An 18,694-nucleotide genomic window follows, 5' to 3' on the forward strand; every position below is an offset into this window, starting at 1 on the left:
TGGTTTCTGAGTCTTTGGACCCCTGCACATAAACAGATCTTCACGATCTGCCCCAGGCTCCTCCCTGCAACTGATGGAGTTAGTGATGGGGGGAGGAGGGGAGACACCAGCAGAAACAGCAATTTATGACCAGTGACAAAAAAAAAAAAAAAAAAAAAAATGAGTGATGGTTTCACTGTGCTTCTACTCTTCTCTCTCCCCCACCCCACATACTGACTCTCACCCCCAAAAAGGCGAGGAAGCTAAAGTCATTTTAAGGCTTCCTGCTTAGCATCTGTTCCTTAGCAAGATTGCAGAAAGGATGATACACCTTGAGTGCCATCCTCCCAAAATGCCCAGTGCTCGGAGCCATGCCTGGCCCTGCAACCTGGTCTTCCACACTAGTAATTTATTCCCTGAAACAAGTCACTCACCCTCCCTGGTCCTGTCTTTTCGTTTTTTCATTTGAGGACCCTGGGGAAATGGAAGGAATGAAGGGGATGGTGAGCAGCCCTGGCCAGAGCCAGCTCTCCTTTCTCAGCCTGTCCCTTGGCTCCCTGAGCCACTCAGTGAGGCCCCGGTTGTGCAAATGCAGTGATTCCAAGTGGTGAAATCCAAGCATTAAAGGCTAATGTGTGGCAGTTGTCATGACCTTGAAAACAAGTGTTTGGAAACTGACTGTCTCTGTGATGCCTCACAGCTTCACTTGATATGAATTTCCTCCCCACAAATCGCAAACACCATTTCCTAATTTCTGCTGGATGCTCTTCAAACCTCCCTAATGGGAGAACAGACCTTCTGGCCACTCTCCCTAGTCTTCTCAGCCCCTGGAAGAAGGCTTGCAGGAAAGAGGTTTAACCCAGTCGTCGGCAAACTCATTAATTAACAGAGCCCAATATCAACAGTACAACGATTGAAATTTCTTTTGAGAGCCAATTTTTTTTTTAACTTAAACTTCTTCTAACGCCACTTCTTCAAAATAGACTCGCCCAGGCCGTGGTATTTTGTGGAAGAGCCACACTCAAGGGGCCAAAGAGCCGCATGTGGCTAGTAAGCAACAGTTTGCCGACTGGTTTAGAGGGAAAGTTGGAGTTTCCCCTTGTTTTATTTTCAGTTGCGGTCCCTCCTCTCCCATAAACCATGCACAGTTTGCAATGCTCAGTTAACCTCTTCCTTCTCCAGAAAACCCTGCTCCATGTCTCCACCCCCTTAGTGGCCCCTAGCCCTCTGAAGTTCTGTGGCCACCTAGAGTCCCAATCACAAAGTTATCCTTTAAGAAGAATAAGAATTTCCATTGTGTGAGCACTTACACTGGGGCAGATGTTTTAATTGCATCGTGTCCCTTGATCCAGTGGTTCCCAAACTCATCTGCTCTTGGGAGTCGCCTGAGGAGCTACAAGAAACTATGGACACCTCTGTCTCACCCAAGAACGTATGATTTAATTGGCCTAGCGTGTGTCCTGGGCTTTGGGATTTAATACACTCCCACCCACCCACCTATGTGATTCTGCGTGCAGACAAATTTGGTAACCCCTGACTTAATCATAGATCACTTTGAGGTAAGAACTAAAATCACCCCCTCTTTACAGAAGAAGAGCCTTAAGCAAACCTGAGTAACTTGCTTGAGCTCACATCAGCCTTAGGGAGGGCCAGACTCTGCAGTCCAGTTGTGTTGTCTGAGTCCTTGCTATTCAAAGTGAGGTCCGAAGACCAGCGGCATCACCTGGCAGCTGGGTTGAAATGCAAACCCGGGGCCCCACATCCTCAGACCTACCGAATCTGTGCTCCTGGAGTGGGCACTGGGGTGTGGTAACATGCCCTGCAGAGCATTCTGCTGCCTGCTGAAGCCTGACAACCACAGCTCTAGCCAGTCAGAATGCTCTGAAGGTCACGGTCATGTGCTGCAGCCTGGGGAGCTCCAGCTCCAGCCGGCCAGGGGTTATCTGACCTTACTGTACCTGGGGGTCATCTGGGCTGCCGTTTAAAATTTCCCACCTTGGAGAACTTTTTCAGGCCAGAAATCCTGCAGTTACTCTGCTTTCTGTGCTGTTTCATGTTTGTGCATTTTAAAGCCAACAGTGACCCCTTTGGAGGCAGGGACCACATCCTGCTACCCTGCAGCCTCCCATTGTGAGGCACACAGCAGGGCTCGGTAGCAGGTGCCTCAATGGACCCAGCTCCGGGGCACCCCACTACTGAACCTGGTCAGAGCCTCCCTTCTGGGCTGAAGTCTGTTGCCTTAGGATTAGGGTGTGTGGAGGCACAGCCTCTCCTGGACTTTGTGCAGGTAACACTGGGCTGCAGAAGGCAGTCAAGCCCAGCCTCCATCTGAGGAGAGGAGTGTCTGGTTCTGCTCCTACAGGTGCCACAAAACCACTGGTCTTCACAGCCAGGCATGGAAAGTCTGCATCCAGAAAGAAGCATACTTTCCTCCTCCCCCTCCTCCTCATCCTCCTCCTCCTCCTCCTCCTCCTCTTTTTCTTTTTAAAAAGCAAAATTATAACTTGACACAAATCCAAACAGTTGAAAAGATACTAAAAGGAACCCAATTTAGAAAGGTTTTTGTAGGCTAAAAACAGATGCGGCGCACCATTTCAGGATGTTCCGGGAGAGGAGATGGAGAGGGCGGGGTTGGAAGTGGCTGGTCCGCCTCTTCTGGGTCCGCCTGCACAGGTGCTCCGCACCGGAGAAGGCTCTGTCCACAAACTGGTTCTGGAAGGAAGCAACCCCAAGGCTGCCTTTCTCCTAATTACTGCTCATTATAGAGCAACCGGCAGGGGCCTGAGTTAGCCTCTGACCAAGGGTGTTGGAGCAGATCAGGTTTCTTTCCGTAGTTCACTCTCTTTGTGGAGAAAACAGTGGCATCTGACCCATACGGGCGTGGCTGGTCCTTGGGCAACCTCTGGATCTCCTGGCTATAGCTCCCTCGTATCCTGGAATATTTGAGATATAAATCTTTGAAATATTATGGGTAAACCATAATATGTGTAAGTATTTATACTTTGTAAAGTCACAGATTATGTTCCCATTGTGGGGGGTGAGGCAGGGGGGACTAAAAATGGGAACTAAAAATGTATTGAAGGCAGAGACTATCTTTGTCTTCTGCTGCACTATATCTGCAACTCCTGGTATGTCTGGCCTACCTCTTGCCAAGTAAAGGTAGTAAGGCCTATCTAAAACCTCACTGAATCAGCAGCCAGGAAGTTTCATAGGAAGCAGCTAAGATAACAGCCAGCAGGTACCACTCTGGAAGCATTAGAGTACCAAGGTGCTTGGCATTCTGGGAGAGGTCACCTCAGTCCATATTTCTTTTTGTAAACTTCCCCAATCTGGGATTTTCCTTCCTACACTGACCCTATCATTGTCTCCATAAAATTCAGTTCTACACCTATCTATTGATATCCAGTGTCTATGGGACACGATGTGAGATATTGCAGGATTTACAGAAATAAGCAATAAGATGCCTTTACATGGTGGCATGTAATAGGCAGGTATCAAGCATTCTAGTAAAATATGCACATTTCATCAGAGGACCAAAAAGAGAGACACTCACATCTAGACTTTGAAGCGGTGTGGCATTTGAGATAATCTTTGAAGAAAGGATAAAATTTTCAGCTGGGAGGAAAGGATAAAATTTTCAGCTGGGAGTATGGGTGTGAGCAGAACATTCTAAACGGAAGGAATGGCATGGATAGGAATCTGGATCATGAGATCTGTTTGGGGTTCATGCAAATTACTTCTCTCTGAACATAGTGGCTAGAAAGGAGAGTAGTAAAAGCTAAGGATAAGCCCAGTAGTTGTGGCCAAAGGAAAAAGTACCTTAAATGCTAGGTCCACGTGCAACTTCTATTACATGTAATTTCTATTGGAAATAGATGCTTATTGAGCAGAGCAAGTAAATGCCATTGGCTGTACCCTCTGGCAGGTTTTTCCTGGTGCTGGTATGAATAGAATGTTCCTGCGGGAAGTTGCCAGATCCTAAACCAAGATTATGGCAAAGTGAATAAAAAGTTGGAAAACATATTGGAGAGGAATTTCAAAAATGTCTTCCACCTCGCAGTTGGTTGGGTCTTAGAGACGGAATCACTGATTTTGTGCCTGGGTAACTGGGGAAATTGTAGCCTCGTTAACATAGGGAATCATGAGTGTAGCTGATGGGGGACAAAGAATTCTCTTTTAGGCATATTGCCTTTGAGGTGCTGGCAGGACCTCCGAGAGAGATGCCCACAAAAGAGGTTAGAAATGGAATTCGGCACTTGGAGAGTGGGGCCAGAGGCACAGGAGTGGTGACAAGCATGGATGAAGCCGCCAGGAATGCAACACAGACTCGCAGAGGCTCAGACGGAGCCCAGAGGACACCTGGATGACTGTAACTCTAAGTTGGGAAAACCACACAATTACTTCCTTTTTCAGGGGAAAAAAATCTAATCTGACTGTTGGCTTTGATTTCCTGCTCACTCCTCCTGCTCTTTCCTCATCCCAAGCTTTTGCTGAAGTCTGCAAGAGCTACAGGACCCAAAAAAACTTACTTGGAGAAGTCAAATCTAACAAATTCCTTCCACCTGAAAAATCCTCAGATTAGAGGCTTCCAATAATATGGAAAGACTGTGTTCAGATTTTGCCAAGGTTTGTGTATTGACTTTACTTGGATGTAAATGAACCTGTAGTTCTAAATTGGGAAAAACACATGGCTACTTTCTTTCTCAGAAAAAAAAAATTTTTTTAATTCTGATCTTACTGTTGGCTTTTATTTCCTGCTCACTCCGTCTCAAAAATGTTCAATCGATTCCTGAAATTGGAAGTAATTTAAAATTCAGAGGAGCTAAATATTGCAAACTACCTTTTATAGTTGATTTTTCCAGGCCATTCCCTAAGTTGAGATAAACAGGAAATGAATGGTTATGTAGCTGGGATATTTGCAGTATAAACACGATCTGTTAACTTTAGACCCATTTTCCTAGCTTTGTTCCTTTTATAGCTCACGTTTTGTCTTCTTCTGGGGAGAGAAGAAAAGCGTACATGATCTAAAAAAATAAACCTTGCTCTGTAGTGTGCAGCTTAACTTCTGGTCTTCATGCAAATTTTATCCTGTAAATCATTCTGTGACCCATCATTTGGGAAACTACAAAATAAACTCTAAACCCTTTATTTCCTTTTTTGTTTTCTAAAGGTCAAATGCTGCAAATACTGGCCAGATGACACAGAGATATATAAAGACATTAAAGTCACCTTAATAGAAACAGAACTACTGGCAGAATATGTAATAAGAACATTTGCTGTTGAAAAGGTAAGTTTTCACACTGCACACTTTGAAAAGCCATGGCCAGACATTAGTGGTGCTAGCCTTATTAACTTACTAAGCTAATCCGTACATGGTCACACCTGAATGCAGGTAGACTCTACCTAGTAATTTCTCAAGATTGCATCTTGCCCTTTGATTCTGTAACAGCTCAGTTCCATCTTTGAAGCAAATCATTCCCATTTCATAAGAGCCTATATTTTGCAGTTACACCAAAAGATAATGCCTACCTGTCTGTTTCCTTTTTCTTTTTAACCTGGTTGATATTGTTCAGCTCCTACTGCTGCTTCTCCTTCTTCTTCTCCTCCTTCTTCTTCTCCTTCTTCTTCTTTCTCTTCTTCTTCTTCTTCTCCTTCTTCTCCTTCTTCTCCTTCTTCTTCTTCTTCTTCTTCTTCTTCTTCTTCTTCTTCTTCTTCTTCTTCTTCTTCTTCTTCTTCTTCTTCTTCTTTCCCTCTCTCTCTCTCTCTCTCTCTCTCTCTCTCTCTCTCTCTCTCCCTCCCTCCCTCCCTCCCTCCCTCCCTCGCTCTCTCTCTCTCTCTCTCTCTCTCTCTCTCTCTCTCTCTCTCTCTCTCTCCATTCACTGGCAGTTTAATAAATGCCTTCATGTTGTATGTCCATGTGGGTTTCCTGTAATGAGTTGAGACCCAAGTCCTAACTCCTTCTGGAATCCCTCTGCTTCCTGAGGCTTTTCAGGCCTCTGGTTTCACATGGACTGATGGATTTTCCAGGTAGAAGTGACTTACCTGGAAACCTAGGTCACCCTTGCATGAACCAACACCCCATTCATACTCACTCCCATACTGGTCTCAGCCTTTTGTACTTGCTGGTGGTGAATGCTCTGCCTTCGCTCTCCTCTGCCTCATCCCATGTGCATGGATGGGGCTTCTCCGGGAAGCACTGTAGGGCATAACAGGGAATTTCCTTATTCCCCCTCTTTCTGCTGACATAGGGAAGGGCCCAAAGTGAAGCAAACTGCAGTCCACCCAGAGAAGTGTCACAGGTAGGCTGTGGGACAGTGGAGGTGACGTGGCTGAGAAACACTCTGCCTGCCAGTCAGTCCTCATCTTACCTCCGATGAGGGGGACACATGATATCGTGTCTGGGGTCCACAGACTTTGTGTCAAGAGCTGCTTCTCCAGAACTCCGCCCTGCACGGTTACACTGGGCAGAGCAGTTTTGTTGTGAATTTGTTCAGTGCAGGCTGGTGCTCATTTACACTGTCAGGTCCTCTTAGAGGACCTGGATTATCCGTGGGCTGCTGGGTAGTTGGCTCTTGGCCTTCTCCTCTACTCTATATTTGTACTTTTTGGGTTAGCAAGACCAGTGTTAAGGAAGTTGTTTATTGGTTAATTTAACTCTTCTGTTTTGAACTACCTCTCTGGGTTTCAAATTCATATTTGTCAGAGAATCACAAGACTGAAAAGATTTTATTTTAGTCTGTTTCTAATACTATTTTTTTAGCCTGTCATTTTTAATAAGCAGGCAGGAGACTTGGGGACTTCAAAGATTGTGGAGTTCTAGTTGCCTCAATTCTTCAAGTTCTGAACCTCACACTTCGATTTTTTTTTTCCCATCTTAAGCAGGTTTGGGGGAGGATTTCTGAACAGCTCTTAGCAAAAGCGCTCGTGAATTACATTAAAACAGCGATAAAAGATCCTCAATATTTTTTCTTTTTTAAAAAAAATCATCCAAAGCCATCGCTTAAACATAGAGTTCTTTGAACAGTAGTCAGCTCTCTAATAAGCTGAAAATGTGTCTCTGATGCTAAAGGAAGGGTTTGTTTGTTTCCTTGCTCTTTTTTTAACCTCTTATTATACTCTCCAGCATCCCCAGGTACACAGAAATGTTTTAGAAATACCCAGTTATTTTAGTCACCAGACAACTAGTGAAGAGGTGGTGGAAGGGAGGGAAGGGGAGCTTTTTTAGGCTCTAAGGGAAATTAAAATGACCTGTTTGTGATTTTCCAACTGGGCAATTGGAAACTTTGAGGAAAACAAATCATTAGCACTTCTACGGAGCACTCCTTGTGGATTTTAAACTTTCTCATTAGAAGCAGGGGAAACAGTCAATCATATACTGTGCGAGCCCTGCAATTCTGAGAATATGTTGCATCAAGGGACTGAAGGTGAAAAATGGATTTGGGCTCCACTCTGCAGAACAAGCAAACACATTGCAATCTGAAACTGATGAAGCCCTGTTTTGCATGGGACTGTCATCTTTCCTTTCCCATGTAGCTAATGACTCAAAGCTAAACAGATATTAAGTAAGGTAAAGTGCCCACTGTGTCAGGAGGAAGACAGCTTAAAAGTCCCGGTGGATCTCGTCTGCCTGGTGAATCTATCCCAGTCTAACCTGGCAGAAAGAAAGCTGATAATGGCTACCAAATTCTCTCTACCTAGGAGGTGTGTGGGGTTCAGAGAAGGCAGTGGGAATATGAACTGACTGCCTCAAAGACAAAGCATGCACAGATATCTATTAAGTGCATTCTTTGTTCTAGGCACTTATTGTATATCTTGAGTTCTTCTTTCCCATTAAATTACATGGGAAAAATTAAGTGAATATTACTTTTTTATATTGCATTAATACTTGTTATAATGAAAAATAAACAAAAATATAATGGAATCAAATTGGGAAGTATTTGTAACTGTGATCATTAATCACATCCACGATTCAAACACCCCCTCCCCCCAAATGAACTGACTCAGAAACAATTCCCTTTGCTAATCTTGAACATGGAAGAGGGTGGAGGTTTCTTTTGGGAAAAAGGCATTTATCTTGCTCTGAAAGTGAGTCTTAAAGAGAACGGTTGGGGGCCCATCTCATGATGGATGAAGTTTGGGACTTGGGAATGCTGGGGCTGAAATCTAACAAAGCTAGAAGGGGAAGTTCTCAAAAAATAAAAATTAAGAGGAAAATCAATATATGGGGGGAAATGCCCTTCAGTGGTCCTTGGAATAAATAAATATGTATTATAGACATTTCCACTGTGTGGGACCACGACTGACCACCTAAAGCTAGGGGAACTCTCTAGGGATTTGGAGGGTGACCCAGCTCAACCCTCTGTCTTCTAATAGAGACTTTGGGACTGGCTACAGTGTCAGCTATAAGGAGTGTGGGCTCCCAACCACCTTGTAATGTTACTTTGGGGGTCACAGAGCATCTGTAGCAGATAACAGTGTTGATTTTTATTCATGACTCTCTGATAGTTTTAATACCTTAATGCCTAAACGGCATTAAAGAATAGCATGATTTTCAAAGAGAGCTAAAGCTTCAACTTTTGTGGGTTATTAAACTAAGACATGTTAATACACTTACAGCAAGCAAGTCTTATCTTAAAATCTATAATTGTCGGCCTCTTCCAATCTTTCAAAGCACATAAAATTCTGAATTTCTCTGCTCATAAGTATGTGTGAACAATGACTGATGGTAAATGTGATAAGGTTAGTGAGTTCTTAGTGTTATGATAAATAAAACCACACTCAGGGATTAACACAGAAATGGTAAATAGTCACTAAATGAGACAGGAGAAAATTCAGTTTAACCTCAAATTTACATCCAGCCTTGATTCTATAAGTAATGGTTGTTTTCAAAACAGACTTTGGTTTTAAGACACAGTCTTATAACATAGGCTCATGGTTAGGAAAAAAATTGTTGGATATATATCAACTAAAATATTCTCAAAACAAGAATAAGTTTTTTCAAAACAAAACCTTAAGGTTCTTTTCTTCTGCCTTCCCTTCACTTCAGTGGCAGGCAACTCTCCCACTTCAGCTTACTGATCCAACAAAGAATTTTAGCAAATATATATTTGCTTACATACCTGTTTTCCAAAAGCCAGCTGCAACACCCGAACACAGGAGGCACTGTCTGAATACCTCTGTGTCCCCAGCACCTAGGGTCATACCTGAAGGAAGCATTGCATTCACTCAGATGGTCACTGAATGGATGAATGGATTAACTGTTTACCCAGATTAAAAAAGAGAAATCTAACAAAATGAATGGCAAATGAAAATTAGTTCTCTGGCCTATGTATTGTAGTTGGAAAGTAGTCCTCATTCATTCTTCCAGTGACATTCTCTTCGCATCCACAGTGTGTACACTGCTCAAGGGCCCCAGACAAAGGAACCAGAACATAGAGGAGAGAGAACAAGGGATTTTGTATTTTAGTGGCTGATCTCTTGAACACACAGGTTCCTGTTCTGTGCCTCTTTCTCTGTGAACTCACACCTCACCTTTAGGATCTAAGTGTCACACAAACTCTTCATTGAATCTACTTTTTAGAAAGGAATTTCAAGGACTCAAAGAGATCCATCCATTCATTTGCTGGAATTGCACCTGTCAGTTAGTATTGTCCCCAGACATCACCTCCCCTTCCACCCGAGTACCTTCCTGCCTGTGGTAAGGTTTTCAAAGTGCGTATAACATTTAAGAATCACCTTCTTCCCAGGGACCCAAGGTTTCTATCCCTAGACTTTCTGACTGCCGAGGGGTACCCGAGGCTCTCCTGGTTGCTCATCATGTGTTTCCCTTTGTTCTCTTCCTGCATTGTGCTGACTTGGAATGGCAGAGGGGCGTTCATGAAATCCGAGAGATCAGACAGTTTCACTTCACTGGCTGGCCTGATCACGGGGTCCCTTACCATGCCACAGGGCTGCTGGGATTCGTCCGGCAGGTCAAATCGAAGAGCCCACCCAACTCAGGCCCGTTGGTGGTGCACTGCAGGTGAGGAGCACACCCAGAGCCTCTGGGAGGACGCACAGAGGGCAGTGGGTGTGGGTCTCCTTTGGGTGGGGAAAATGCTTTGGAAATCAGTGGAGGTGAAGGTTGCACACCATTGTGAAGGTGTGAAATGCCACTGAGTTACACACTTTAAATGGTTCATTTTATGTGAGGTGATGTGAATCTCGCCATCATACGATAAGTTTTTTTTTTTTTAAAGAAGCAGCTACACAGGGGTCCTTCTCCTCCTCTAATAGACATCTCTCTCCACTCAGTGCTGGTGCTGGGAGGACCGGCTGTTTCATCGTTATCGACATCATGTTGGACATGGCGGAAAGAGAAGGCGTGGTGGACATCTATAACTGTGTCCGGGAGCTGCGGTCGCGGAGAGTGAACATGGTGCAAACGGAGGTACTGTGCTCCCCATCGGTCCCCATCAGCTACTGAGCTGGTCCCCTGGGGCCTCTGGTGTGTCCCTATCCCCCAGAGAGCCAAGGAGAAAAGAAGCGCAGGCAATTCTCCCTCCTAAACTCCCTAAAAGAAAAAGTGATACACCTGGCAGCCTTTCTTCCTTCCTCCCTGCTTCCTTTTGTTTTTCCTTTCATAAACAAACACAAAGGCCACAAGTCTCGCAGGTAACGGAATCCATAGCCATGAGCCTAAATCTTCGCGAGTGTCCGGGTCAAGGAGCCCAGTGGAGTCTCTGCATTAACGCTTCAGGCTTCCAATTCCATTTCTTCTTCTTATGCCTTCAAACTAGCTGGTAACCAGGGCAAGGTCACGCCTCAGAATAGCCAGGCAGTTGCCAAATGATTCAAGTGTCATATCTGTACATTTTGTTCCTTTCCTGGTCCCTAAAAATTCCTCCCAATGACTTAGTATCATGGGAATTTGCCCATTTTATAGAAGCACTATGTACCAACCAGTACTTCCATCAACTAGAATTCGAAGTGTATCAGGAAGTTGAGTTTTTGAGGAAAATAATTAGATCCTACTCATAGGAAATTCATATTTTTTACTAATATGTGATTGTTTTAAGTAAGCATTACACTCGCCACCTGGAAAATTATCTGTAAAATAGAAGAACTAAAAACAATCCAGTACATTTTTTTTGTGCATAAAGCTTACACAAGGCACTGGAAACCCTAATTTATTTATTTATTCGTTTATTTATTTATTTATTTATTTTTAGCTAACAAAGAAAAATAGCAGAAACTTTACACTTGATCTTAGCCAAAAGGCCAAGAAGTGATAATAGCAGAAACTTTAAATGCTATTTTCCTGGTCTTTTTCTCTTTAGAGTAGGAATTCTTTGTTTTAAAGATAATAATGATGATGTGTTTTTTAAATAAATTTTTATTGATTTCAGAGAGGAAGGGAGAGGGAGAGAGAGAGATAGAAACATCTATGAGAGAGAAGCATTGATAGGCTGCCTCCTGCATGCCCCCTTCTGGGAATCAAGCCTGCAACCAAGGCATGTGCCCTTGACCAGAATCAAACCTGGAACCCTTCAGTCTGCAGGCTAACACTATCCACTGAACAAACCGGCTAGGGCGATAATGTATTTTTAACGTACTTTACAATTGATCAAATGTTGTCTTATCCATTTTCCCACTTGCTCCTCTTTTTTGAGGTGATGTTGAATAGCAGTGGCAGTTTTGAGAATTAAGAGTCCTGGTTATTTATAGAAATTAAAGTAAAAAGTAATGAGACTGGTTTGCATCTCAAGTAATTAAAAGTTGATAATAAATATGGTTAAGTAATTGTAGATAAAGTCAGTGCCAGTTCTGAATTAGAGGACCCATTCTTATTAATATTTTTAAAATACTTTTTTTTTATCTGTAAGAGGAAGGGAGAGGGAGAGAAAGATGGAAACATCAGTGAAAAGAGAAAGAATAATTGATTGGCTCCCTCCTGCATGCCCACACTGGAGATCGAGCCAGCAACCTGGGCATATGCCATGATCAGGAATTGAACCATGACCTTCTGGTTCATAGGTTGCCACTGAGTTATGCTGGCCAGTCTAAAGACCCATCTTTAAACTGTGGACTTGTAACCTACAAACAGGAGCCCTTCTCTGGACACATAAAGAGTTTTGTAATTATCACATTCATTAATATTTCAAAGTAAATAGTTCTAAGTGCTCAGAACTGGTTTTTCACTGTGATGTCAAATTTCCCTTCACCTTCTCTGCATTATTAATTTGGTCAGCAAATTCTTTTTTTTATCATAGATGGATAAGATTCTGCTCATTTCCTCATCTGAAATACTGAGTTTCAAACCCATGGGATCAGAATTACCCAAGTACTTTAGCCACAGTATCACAGTGCTTGCTGTAGCATTTATCAGCATCTGATTGGTTTTAATCTGTCCATATAAGACTTTAATCACTCCATGTGAACGGGTTGAGCCCATTTGTCTCTTTCTCCCATTAAGCTGTCATGTGTGGCCTTTTAGTAACCATGCCAGGTGTGCCACGTGGGGAATACCCCTCTCCCAGCTGTCAGGTCCTCACACGGGATCTTTCTCCTCAGAACACTGGTCCATTTCCTTGACCACGTGGGGCTGCCTTCCCTCTTTCTCTGCCTCAATCTCTCAGGCATCTTGGTTTCTCCATTACTAACCAGTCCCCTCTGCTTCACCAGGAGCAATATGTGTTTATCCATGACGCCATCCTAGAAGCCTGTCTTTGTGGAGACACCTCCATCCCTGCTTCCCAAGTTCGGTCTCTGTATTATGACATGAACAAACTGGACCCACAGACAAATTCAAGCCAGATTAAGGAGGAGTTCCGGGTAAGTCGCGCTAGAGGGAGAGGCGAGTGGCTGTGACTTTGCTCCTCAAGAAATATATCTAAGTCAGATCGTGAATCATTGAGGCAGCACAGGGTTCCTGAACCTCAGCAATGTTGATATTTGGGTTTGGGGAATTCTCTGCTGTGGGGCTGTCATGTAGGATCCTTGGACTCTACCAACTGGATGCCACATCAGTTGTGACAACCAGAAATGTGGGCGGGCATTGCCTGTGTCCCATGGGGGCAAAGTTACTTTTTGAGAACCATTGGTATTTCCCCACTTCAAAGGCAGTGCCATTTCCCCACTTCAAAGGCAGACACCTGGTAATCCCATAATGCCCCGGGGTGCAGCGAAAACAAGCAAGATACTATATTCAGGCAAGAGTTCCTCATCCTCACATTTGGTCTAAATGTACCTGGCTCTAGACCAATTCTACCCAACCTTCTACTCCCAAGTGCCCAGATGTCTAGCCCTCATTACCCTTAATGGTCCTTATGTCTGATGGGCACACTCTATAGACAAAATCCAAGGAGAGAAAGAGAAATAAAAATGTAACTGTGAGTGGGGTGATGGCGGAGGTGGAGGAGGGGTTGATCTTGTACTCAGCTGTAGGAAACTTGGCTGTGCTGCAGTCTGCATTAAGACGGTGTACTATCCAGTGTCTTCTCCACTGCCTGCATTCTGTCACACAGACCCTGAACATGGTCACGCCAACTCTGCGTGTGGAAGACTGTAGCATCGCGCTTCTGCCCCGGAACCATGAGAAAAACCGGTGCATGGACGTCCTGCCTCCGGACCGCTGCCTGCCTTTCCTCATCACCATCGACGGGGAGAGCAGCAACTACATCAACGCCGCTCTCATGGATGTAAGCCCACCCACCTCCCCTCGGAAGGAAACGGGGAGATGTTTCTCCAGGGGCAGCAACTGGGAAGTGACTAAGTGCAGCCTGGGTCTCCTTAGACTCATCTGCCCTTGCTCTTCGAGGTGTTGTTTTTTTAAAGACAGAAACTATTTTTTTCTGAAAAGTGCATTTCAGACTCCATATATGTTTTCCCGTCGATGCAAACATTCTTGATCTCTCGGAAACCACTAGTCCTAACGTACTGATAAATAAATCATGTCCCATTTACTCTCTGAGCACTTGCAGTTTTAACCTGCTGGCCAGAGAGCAAGAGACAGCTCTTAGGTCACTGCGGCAATTCAAGTGGGATAATATGGTTTGCAACATTATTTTAGTGCCCTTTCTTCCTAATTCAGGCAGTAATTAACATGGGGGGGGGGGGGGGGGAATCACCTGTCAGTACAGATAGTACACAGCTCATTACTTCCTGTCAGTCTGTTTCCTTCTAACTGAATGAGCATTTGCTATTCAATTGGTGGGAAATGTGAATGGATATTTTTAGTGCTAACATGGAAGTTTTAATTCTGTTGGTGTGATATCAGTAAAAACTTGTTTGAGGCTCTCCAGAGCAGTAAAAAGCATATACATCCTTTTTTGGCAAAAATAAGTAGCACCATCGCACACATACATGACAAGGAAAGATTTTTAGGAAAAGCAGAGCTATTTTAATTATGCATGTTTTTAATTGAGTTTTTATTGATTTTAGAGAGAAAGGGAGGGGGGAGAGAGAGAGAGAAACATCGATGTGAGAGAGAAAAACATCAGTCTGCTGCCTTTGGGGTTGAGCCTACAACCCCGCAATCGGTGCATGTGCCCTGACGGAATTGAGCCTGAGACCTTTTGGTGCATGGGACAATGCTCAACTAACTGAGCACACTGTCCAAGGCTTAATTACACATATTTTTAAAATAAATTTACATTTTCCTTATTAAAAGGATTATTAAAATCTTACTTGATAATATAGGAGAATTGGCTAAAAGGATACTAAAATTTGAAAGAAAAAGAAGAACTAGAAATATATGATTATGTTCTAGCTAAAAGGAAGTGAAAGTAGCTATATTGTTAGCAAGCAAAATAGGCTTTAAGGTAAAAAAAAAAAAAAGACTTTAAAGGTAACTTTAAAAAAGATAGGATGACTTATTTTATGGAGTCATTTCATAAGAAATAATGTTTGATGCACTCAGAAGAAATAACAGTGCTACACTAAAATTATGGCTTCAAAAATATATAAAATAGAAATTGAAATACAGAGTGAGATGGAAAAATTCATCATCATATAAGGAGACAGTACCATGCTTCTTTCAGAGCCTAGTCAAGGAAACAGCCAAAAAAATCAGTTAAGTAAGGAGTAAGCTAGACCTAAGACAGAAGTAAAGCATTGAACTGAACAATGAATACACTGAAGGTCAGCCTGGGAGCAAAACATTTATGTGCTATCTTCCTAGTAGTTGCTGACAAAAAACGGTTAAATTTTTTAAATTCTTTGAGATCCAACTCCCAAGCCCTAGACCCATGGTCAGCAAACTGTCGTTCGAGAGCCACATGTGGCTCTTTGGCCCCTTGAGTGTGGCTCTTCCACCAAATAAGGTGAGTCTATTTTGAAGAAGTGGTATTAGAAGAAGTTTAAGTTTAAAAAAAAATTGGCTCTCAAAAAAAATTTCAGTCATTGTACTCTTGATATTTGGCTCTGTTGACTAATGAGTTTGCCGACCACTGCCCTAAACAAGACAAAAGCTTATTCCTCGGGCAGGGGAGGGGGGAGGGGAGAGTGGGGCAGGGGGACCGATTATGTATAAGGCCAATATTGCTTTTCTACTAGAGACAGCAAACATTTTATGAAATGCTCTTGTGTTCTTAATGTCAAAGTGAGAATATTTTATCATTACTATTCTGTAGATAAGTTTATATTTAATCTGTTTTGGCATTGACAATGGTGATAGAATTCAACAGTTGTTAAATATGCTCAGTGTTTTATGTCACAAATTTGTATGCATATAAAATAACCTTAGCTTCTTCCCTTCATATTTTCTGATATATTTGGATCTTTCTTATGTGTTTGCAGAGCTATAAACAGCCTTCCGCTTTTATAGTCACCCAGCATCCTTTGCCAAACACAGTGAAAGACTTCTGGAGGCTGGTCCTGGATTATCACTGCACGTCTGTAGTTATGCTGAATGATGTGGATCCGGCCCAGGTGAGACTCATGAGTTATTACAGCCAGAGCTCTTGCCCACGGTTAAATCTGTGTTTGCTTTGTTTGCACATTGAAAAGTGTGGCCTCCAGTGCCAGGTCACAAAAGTCAGGTGAGGACTGAGAACAGGAGATGCTGAAACACAAACGTTAAAAATCAGATGGAATTAGGGATTGGGGCAGAAAGTCATCTGAAACCCAAAGACAGGCTGGAATTACAGATGGTGGAAGTGAGAGGGCAAGATGGAGTCAGAAAGGATGGAAATACTGACTGGAGGGAGATCAAGGTAATGGGCAGAGTCAGAGTAGAACAGGAACAGGAATGCCACAACACCAAAATCAGAGCAAGCAAGCCAGAAGCTGTGGTAGATGTCAGCATCGAACCCAGCTCTCAGTCCCATCAGGGATAGTACCATGATGCTGTGGCAGTCAATTTTAAGGGAGAGCAATTAGTTGTGTCAACTCTTTGATAAAGATATTAAAAAGAAATAAAACTGGGACTGGAAGATAAGAGAAGCTCAGAATGATAAATGGGACATTTTCATAGCTCCTCTTCTTAAACATAAAAAAAAGATAGAATGGACAGTAATGACTCGATATTAGTAATGGGGTTTAAAAACATTTTCTTCAAGAGACTTGTCAGGCGAGCATTAGCACAGTGGCCATTTAGGAGCTGAATTTATTGCTTTAGGATACAGCCATACCAATCACAGGCTTAACTGTCAAGACAGTTATGCTAAACTTGAACTTAGCGTGTTTTAAGAAAAAACTTGTTCTGGAACTGAATTTATTTCCTATTTAATAGAGACAAATTCTTTTAAAAAATAAATAAATAAGATAAAAAGGCCTGACTATTTCAGCATCCCTTCCTAAAATCTACTTTATTGCCATCAATCTGCCGTAAATGATATGGAATTCTCTTTAATGCTGTAACGTTTTTAATTATGTTTGAGATACTAGATTATATTATTAGCTGTAGCCTGAATGTTTATGAAATGATAATGACAATCCTTGTCCTCATCTAGTCCTTTTTGTTTAAGAAGGCTAAATGTTTCAGGTCTTCCCCCATTGGCCCCCTCCAGAGGACAGATTGCAGCCATTTAAAAACACAGTCGCAGCTAAGGGAGCTTCAAAGACACAACTCAAAATAGAACCACGGATCCTGGTTTTCTAACGCACAGTGTCCAAGGTTAAATTTCCCTAATTCAGGAGTCCTTAGTCATAGACAGTTCTAGAATAAAGGGCTTGATCCCTCTTCAGAATCATTCTTTCCCCCCTCCCTAATGTGAATCCTGAAATGTAGTGATGTACCGTTTTGTTCATATTAGTGAGCCAGGCATTAGTTATTTCTGTGTGTTCTCTTTAAACAGCAGTGTTTGAATTCCGAAGCTGCATTCTAAACCCAAACTGTCTGGACTGAAACCAAGCCTTGCCTGGCCAAGGGGAGGAGAGACAAAGAGACAGTAATTCCATTCAGCAGACAGAGCTGATTTTCAGAGTGAGAGAAAAGAGGCTCCTGGGAGTCGGTCTTTTAGAGAACACTAAACTAAGCATTTGAACTTAAAGGCTTTGCAATTGTACGAGAATAGCACTCAACTATTTTAAGTATTTATAGGTCCAGTTCATGGATGTGTTATACACCATTTAAGCCATTTTATATATCGTTTACTTGGGCAAAGTGCAGAATGCAGTGTGCCAAGAGCCAAATGTCAGCCTAGGCCATTCATATTTCTTTGGTATAAATGACAAGCTTTTGATCTGGTTTTGAACTGAGAGAACAAGCTAAAAGCAAAGCTAGCTCAGCCAGGAGTAAAATGGGCAGAACAGTTCAACTGTGCATGTTCGGATTTTATTACCATCTCTGCTTCCTATCACAATGACTATTAATTTTAACAGTGGGTACATTTGGATATCAAAAAGAAAATAGATATTAGCATGCTATAGTTTGATAAGGCAATTTTATAACTTGTTGCCGGGAAGTGCTGGTGAGGAAGGGAAGATTTCATGAGAGCATTATTTAAAAATAAATAAACAGCTGGTCAAGATAGAGGTATAGGGAAATGTTCTACTCGCATCCTCCTACAACCACATCAAAAATACAACTAAATTACACAATAACCATTATTCAGAACCACCTGAAATCTAGCTCAATGAAAGTCCTACAACTAACTATTTAAAAACAGAAGCCACATCAAGACTGGTAGGAGGGGCAGAGATGTAGAAGATAAAAAGTAGGAGGAGCCGAAACCAGTTTGGTTCAGTGGATAGAGCATCAGCCTGCAGACTGAAAAGTCCCGGATTCGGTTCCGGTCAAGGGCATGTACCTTAGTTGCGGGCACATCCCCAGTAGGGGATGGATGTGCAAGAGGCAGCTGATCGATGATTCTCTCTCATCGATGTTTCTAACTCTCTCTTCCTCTCTGTAAAAAAAGTCAATAAAATATATTTTAAAAAAAAAAAAGTAGGAGGAATATCTTGGCTATGGAGATTCCCCCTGACGGACAAGGGGTTCCATCCCCAAACCAGGCCTCCCAGCCCAGGGTTCCAATGCCAGGAAGAGAAGTCCCCATAGCTTTGGATTATAAAAACCAGCAGGGATTGTGGCTGAGTGTGATGGAGGCTGCTGGAGTCCCAGGCAGTTCCTCTTAAAAGGCCCCACACAGACTTACTCAGTCTCTCTCCCTCTGAACTCCAGTGCTTTGTCAGTACCTTGAAAAGTACCAGAGACATAAGGGTAGAAACTAAAATGTCTGGCATCAGATGAGAGCTGGAGGGGCAGCTTTCTCCCAGACAGAAGTGCTGGCAAAGG

General features: G+C 42.8%; 1 protein-coding gene across 2 annotated transcripts in view; it reads left to right on the forward strand.

Moving 5' to 3' along the window:
* PTPRM (protein tyrosine phosphatase receptor type M) overlaps positions 1-18,694 on the forward strand; it is a 606,371-nt gene that overhangs the window by 568,818 nt on the left and 18,859 nt on the right. For both annotated transcript variants that reach the window (XM_084887751.1, XM_084887752.1), the window contains 6 exons: positions 5,150-5,266; positions 9,846-10,000; positions 10,273-10,408; positions 12,643-12,792; positions 13,485-13,658; positions 15,757-15,888. In XM_084887751.1, the coding sequence (XP_084743877.1) occupies positions 5,150-5,266; positions 9,846-10,000; positions 10,273-10,408; positions 12,643-12,792; positions 13,485-13,658; positions 15,757-15,888 (864 nt within the window). The remainder of the gene's footprint in view (positions 1-5,149; positions 5,267-9,845; positions 10,001-10,272; positions 10,409-12,642; positions 12,793-13,484; positions 13,659-15,756; positions 15,889-18,694) is intronic.

This window comes from Pipistrellus hanaki (genome assembly GCF_964339955.1).
Source record: "Pipistrellus hanaki genome assembly, chromosome: 6".
Classification (NCBI taxonomy): domain Eukaryota; kingdom Metazoa; phylum Chordata; class Mammalia; order Chiroptera; family Vespertilionidae; genus Pipistrellus; species Pipistrellus hanaki.